This window comes from Gekko japonicus, unplaced genomic scaffold, assembly GCF_001447785.1.
Source record: "Gekko japonicus isolate JY-2015 unplaced genomic scaffold, Gekko_japonicus_V1.1 scaffold44, whole genome shotgun sequence".
Lineage (NCBI taxonomy): Eukaryota > Metazoa > Chordata > Lepidosauria > Squamata > Gekkonidae > Gekko > Gekko japonicus.
The window spans coordinates 2,401,303-2,407,582 of NW_015174845.1; the positions used below are offsets into that span (position 1 = coordinate 2,401,303).

Below are 6,280 nucleotides of genomic sequence, written 5' to 3' on the forward strand. Positions count from 1 at the left end.
CCACCCACCCCTCCCCGTCCTTTTATTTTCTCTTCGCCAGTGTATTTTTAGGTCATCGGCGTGGCGAGGGGTAGGTAATCCCCGGGCTCAAGTTCCAGAGGGGGCGTGTCCCGGCCGGAGGTGGAGTCGCCGTTTCATTTAAATCCCCGACTATAAAATGGGCTCAAGGCGAAGCGGGATCTCAGCGGCTAAGCCTCTCGGAGGAGTGGTGGTGCTGGTGGTGGTAGTGGGAGCCAGGGCGCCCCTCCGGCCAGCGTGCGCGCCCGGCCCCCTCCTCCTCGCCGCCGCCGCGATGCTACACTCCCTCGGCGCCCACACCTTGCAGGCGCTGACCCAGGCGGCCGCCTGCCTGCTGCTCCTGCCCCGTTTCCTCCTGACGGCCGTGATGCTCTGGCTCCTGGATTTCCTGTGCATTAGGAAGAAGCTGCTGCTGTCGGCGGCGGCGGCGGCGGCGGCAGCAGCCCAGGAGGAGGAAGAGAAGGCGGCGGCGTCGCCTGCGGCCGCCCGCGTCTCCCCTCCCGACGACCCGCCGCTCTGCGTGTCGGACTCGAACCGCATGTTCACGCTGGAGTCGCTGAAGGCCGTGTGGCACGGGCAGAAGCTGGACTTCTTCAAGGCGGCGCACGTGGGCGCGCCGGCGCCCAACCCGGAGGTCGTCCAGCTGGACGGGCGGACGCGGCTGCGCATCCTGGACTACGCCCGGGGCGAGAGGCCGCTGATCCTCAACTTCGGCAGCTGCACCTGACCGCCCTTCATGGCGCGCCTGCGCGCCTTCCAGCGCCTGGCCGCGCGCTTCGTCGACATCGCCGACTTCCTGCTGGTCTACATCGAGGAGGCGCACCCGTCCGACGGCTGGGTCAGCTCCGACGCCGCCTACGACATCCCCAAGCACCAGTGCCTGCAGGACCGCCTCCGGGCCGCCGTCCTGCTCCGGGAAGGCGCGCCGGCCTGCCCCCTGGCCGTCGACACCATGGACAACGCGTCGAGCGCCGCCTACGGGGCCTACTTCGAGCGCCTCTACATCATCCAGGGGCGGCGGGTCATGTACCAGGGCGGGCGCGGGCCCGAGGGCTACAAGATCGCCGAGCTCCGCCGCTGGCTCGACCAGTACCAAAGCCGCCTGCAGAACGGGCCCAGCACGGTGGTCGTCCACGTGTAAGGAGGCGCCGCCCGGGACCACGGGGTTGGGGACCCCGGGGGGGGAAGGGAGGCTCTCTCTCTCTCTCTCTCGCCCCCGCAGGCCCCCTGGGTGACTGAGTTTGCCATGCAAGACGTGCCCAGAGAAGATTCGAATCATGTTGATTTGCCGAACTCCTCCCCTTTAACGTTCAGTTCCAAATGCATTTTTGTTTGGGTCGTGCGAATGTGTGCAAGAATCTCTCTCTCGGTCGGGGGAGGGGGAAGGGAGAAGTGTTTACGGTTTTTTTGTTGTTGTCGTTAAAAAAAAATGGAAGTTTCTGGTCCATGTGGGTGCGCACGTGTCTGTGTGAGTGTGTTTCCCCGAGAGATCCGCCCTCTGCCCTGCGTGTGTGTGTGAGAGAGCGTCTGAGAGAAGATTCTTGACCTGTCCGGGTGGTTTTCTGCCGCCCGAGCAAAGCCCTTGGGTGGCCTTTCTAGTGTTTCTTTGTGACGACCGGTTTTGAAATGGTTAATCTGAGCCAGGAAACCGAGTCTGATGACCCGAGATACTAGAATTGCCAGGGGGGGGGAAAGGGAAACTGCGAAGAGTGTTTTTATTTATGGGATTATTTGAATTGGTTCGTGGGACACTTTTGTAAGGTGCTCATTTGCTGTGTCTTTTTTATGAACTTTTTATAACATTATTAATAAAGTATTGAATAAAAGTCTGATCTGGATTTCTTTCCCCGAGTGAAACTGGCTGAGTTAGCAAAATACCCTTCCTTTGCTGTCCAGGGTTCTACAGGAGTCGGGTGTTAAACTGTAACTGTCTGCCTGCGCCTTCACTCAATGAAGTGCTGTGCCTGTACAGCACCTCTGTCTCAAAGACATTTCCTTGAAAGTGAAGACTGGCCAACAGACTCTGGACAACCGTCCGCCAAAAAAAAAGCATGAGCCAGCCAACTTTTAAGCACAAACCCCAATGTATGCATTACTTGAGAATACGCTCCATTCTGTATGCACCTTAAACCTGTACATGTCTACTTGGAATGAAGTCCAACTGTCTCCCTTATTCTAAGGAGCATGCAGAAGGTTGCCAAATAGGGTGCAGGCTCTGGGGGAAGGAGCAGGGGACCGTTTGGGGGTTCGCTAATCACAGAAAGCTGTTTGCATGAGTGAGGAAAAGCAGAAACCTACTGAAAGGGAGATTTCTTTCAGGGGAGGTGGTGACATTCCAAACTTTGGGAGGCTGTTCACTGATTAAACAGGATGTATCAGAATCCAAAACAATGCCCCCCCCAATCTTTTACAACACCCCCAAAACACCTGTGGTTTTATGACTTTGAGAACATCAGAGCCCTGTCAACATGTTGTCCTTGCTGCAGTTTGCAACCAAAGCTAGCTTTACTGCAGTCTCTCCCCCCCCCCCCCATCCTCACAGGAATCAAAAGACTTGAAGAGGAGACAGACCTTCCCACCTGAAGGAAGAAGTTACTTCGTTTGCTGTAGCTATGTAATCCTGCATGTAATCTTGGTACCTCTTAATTCCCTCCCTTGTTTTCACACGCCTGAAGAAGTGTGCCTGCACACAAAAGCTTACACCCAGAATTAAAACTTTATTGGTCATAAAAGTGCCAGTGGACTCAAACATTGTTCTGTGGCTTCAGACCAGCACAGCTACTCACTTGAATCCATCCTGCAAAATAAGGTATCTGCCTCATCTTCTGACCCCACAACTGACAATCCTTGCATGCTGTGCTTCAGGCAAATGGTGACAACAGCCATGAATGTCCCCCATTCTATGAATGCTTGCTCAGAAGTACGTTCTGCTGACTTGAGACCCAAATGCCACTTTGGTATAGTGGTTAGGAGCACAGACTCTAATCTGGGAGAGCCAGGTTTGATTCCCCACTCCTCCCCATGCAGCTGCTGTAACCTTGGGTCACTTACAAGTTGTTTCAGAGCTGTTCTCTCATGAGCAGTTCTCAAAAGAGCTCTCACGGCTCCTCGTACCTCACAGGGTGTCTGTTGTGGGGAGAGAAAGAGAAGGAGATTGTAAGGTGCTCTGAGTGAGCAGCGGGGTATAAATCCAATCTCCTCTTCTTCTGGGATGCTGGAGACTGATGGATCTCTCAGTGCATGGGGGGCTATAAGGGTGTATTCTAAGTCATCACACTCAAAAGAGTTATTTAGCCTTGGGGGGGGGAGGTGCCCTCTTCCCTAGGAAAAAAAGAGGATCATGTCCATTTTTCACTAAGATGAGCAATTCTCACACAGATGTGTGTTTGTACTCAGTAGCAGCTGAGAGCTGCTTTCTCACCAGGGCATCCCAGCAAAGCCTCGGTCTGCCAGTGAGTAAATGCTTAACCAAGGGACTGTAGCCAAAGTCCCAGCCTTCTGCCAGGGTCAAATTACACAGGTCTATGATTGGCTGTCCCAGTCCCTGCCCTCCTTTCTTTTTCGGAAATACAGTCACAGAGGGCTGCCAATGGGACTGGAGCAATGGGAGGGGGTGGTTTTTCCAGATCAAGGATGCGGCTGTGTGGTGTAGTGGTCAGAGTGTCTGCTAGGTTCTGGGAGACCCAGGCTGAAATCCCTACTCTGGCATGAAGCTTTCTGGGTGACCTTGGGCCAGTCCCTCTCAGCCTGACCTACCTCGCAGGGTTGTTGTGAGGATAAATTGAGAAGAGAATGATGTATTCTGCCCTGAGCTGTTTGGTAAAAGGGTGGGTTAAAAATGGATGGATATTAGAGCGGGGGGGGGCACCCGTCCCTTGCCCCAAAGAGGCAGAATTTTATTAAAGTTTTTTAAACATATATTAAACACACAAAAACATAAAATACAAACACATGTACACAATACACATACATACATGGGGTATATTTTCCCACTTTTTATCAAGCGTTAATGTTAGCGCCTATTCCACATTAATGCTTATTTCTTGTGTCCTGTATAAGTAACCTTTTATCTCTTACTACATAAAACATGTATATTCTTCATTTTATCTACCAATGTTCTGTCCCTAAAAATTTACCTACATCTGCTTACCATACCAGTTATAAAACCGAGTCCAAGTATTCTGGAATGTTGATTCCGTTGCACCTTTTATCAATAAAGTCAATTTATCCATTTCCGCCGCCTCCAGTATTTTGTTTATAAATTCTCATTTTGTTGGTGTCTCCGTTAGTTTCCAGTATTTTGCGTAAAGTATTCTGGCCGCCGTAGTTATGAAAACAATTAATTAGCGATCTTCTTTGTTGGAGTGATCAGGTAAAATGTTTAATAACAAAGCCTCTGGTGTAAATGGCACCCCTGTACCTAATATTTTTTGTAAAATTTCATGTACCATGGATGAAATAAATATCACATTTTACCCTGCCCCTCCTCTAGAGAACATAGGATGGCATACATGTTTCTCCCCTCCTCTGACTTACTGTCACAACAACCCTGTGGGGTGACTGGGCCCAGATTGTCTAGTCTGAGGGGGGACTGAAATCCACACCTCCCAGTTCTAGCCCAGCACACTAACCACAGTATCATACTGGATTGGCGCAGTTCCTCTTTGGCCCTTAAAGCTGTATTAATTGTGCATTTACCCTTTATGTCCATAATTTTTGTGTTGCACCCATTCACTCCAACAAGGGTTGTGAAGAAAAGCTTACAGTTTACATACAGGAGCTGACTTAAATTTTATTTTTTAATAAAAATTTATTTGTTAATTTTACTGATAGCCCGCTTTTCTGCCTGACACTCGAGGTGGATCGCATAATACAAAACAAGGTATTCGGATAGTATATGACACCTAATAAACACGGCAATAGTAAAGGCAGGTGAAAGGTACTGCTAGATCATTTAAACAAGCTTTCAAATCAGGGCATACAACCAGAGAGAACTGTGGGAAGGCACACTGCCATGGGTTGTCGACCAGGGAGGGGGGGAATGTCCTGCCCCCTTAATAGAGGTGTGTTGGGATGCTCTTTATCAGCTTAGGTTATTTACCTCCATCCCATGAAAAGCTGCAGCTGCCCATTCCCCCACCTTAGGCCTCTGTTAAAGGGACAGTACTTTTTTCTGCAGACCTGTTGGCAACGCTGTCAGTTTATGTAATAAAACCAGCACCATCAACTTCTAAGAAATGGAGCCCCTGTATTCAGGTGCAGCATTACGTATGAGTATCCATATTACATACACTCAGGTGGGTAGCCATGTTGGTATGAAGCAGCAGAACAAGGTGTGAGTCTAGGCGGGAACAAGGTGTGAGTCTAGGTGTGAGTCTAGGCAGGAGCGGTGGCGCAGGCGGTAAGTGAAGCCTGCATTTACATCTGGCCAAACAGCTCCGGCTGTTCGAGCCCCACCGCGGCCAGGGTGAGCTCTCGGCCCTATGTCCCAGCTCCCGCCCACCCAGCGGCTCGAAAGCCCGTTAAGGGCAAATAGACAAATGGGTACCTGCTCTTAGAGCGGGGGGGCACCCGTCCCTTGCGGTGTAGTGGCGGCGTGAGCGGCAGCGGAGAAACATGGTGGCAGCTGGCTAAGCAATGCGAGTGAGAGGAGGCTGGGCCGGCAAAGCGCGGAGGCGGGGCGACGCAGCAGGCCGGAGCCTACTGGACAGAGGCCGGCAGCGAGCATGCGCAGATGTGCGCTCGGTCCAAGCCCGAAGGAGTCGCAACAGCCAGGAAGTCGCAAAAATCAAAGACCAGCGCCAGGAGGACGTTGTCGAACGAGCTCCCACAGACAACAACGACTCGCTACAGGGTGCCTGGTAGGCTAGTCATTCTCCACCTTGTATGTATGTGGCCCTAGGTTAGGATTGGCATTAATGGAATATGTAAACCGCTCAGAGCCCTCAGGGGGTAAGCGGTATATAAACTGAAGGAAATAAATAAATAAATAAGACCAACAAAGTTTAATTCTGGGTATAATCTTTCATGTACATGCACCCTTCTTCAGATCTTCAGTATCTTTCTTCAGTATCTGAAGAGGGGTGCATGCACAAGAAAGCTTATACCCAGAATTAAACTTTGTTGGTCATAAAGGTGCCACTGGACTCAAACGTTGTTCTGCTGCTTCAAACCAACACGGCTACCTACCTGGATCCAGGGGTCATTTCCTGCAGGAGCACACAGGATCGGAGCTCCTGCAGTAAACAGCCCAGGGAGCGAG

General features: G+C 51.4%; 1 protein-coding gene across 1 annotated transcript; it reads left to right on the top strand.

The window, feature by feature from the left end:
* Positions 1–87: 87 nt before the first annotated feature.
* On the top strand, positions 88–1,516 carry DIO3 (deiodinase, iodothyronine, type III). Its single transcript, XM_015424444.1, has one exon. The coding sequence runs from the start codon at positions 158–160 to the stop codon at positions 1,157–1,159; it is 1,002 nt and encodes a 333-aa protein (XP_015279930.1). The 5' UTR covers positions 88–157; the 3' UTR covers positions 1,160–1,516.
* The last annotated feature ends 4,764 nt before the right edge of the window (positions 1,517–6,280 follow it).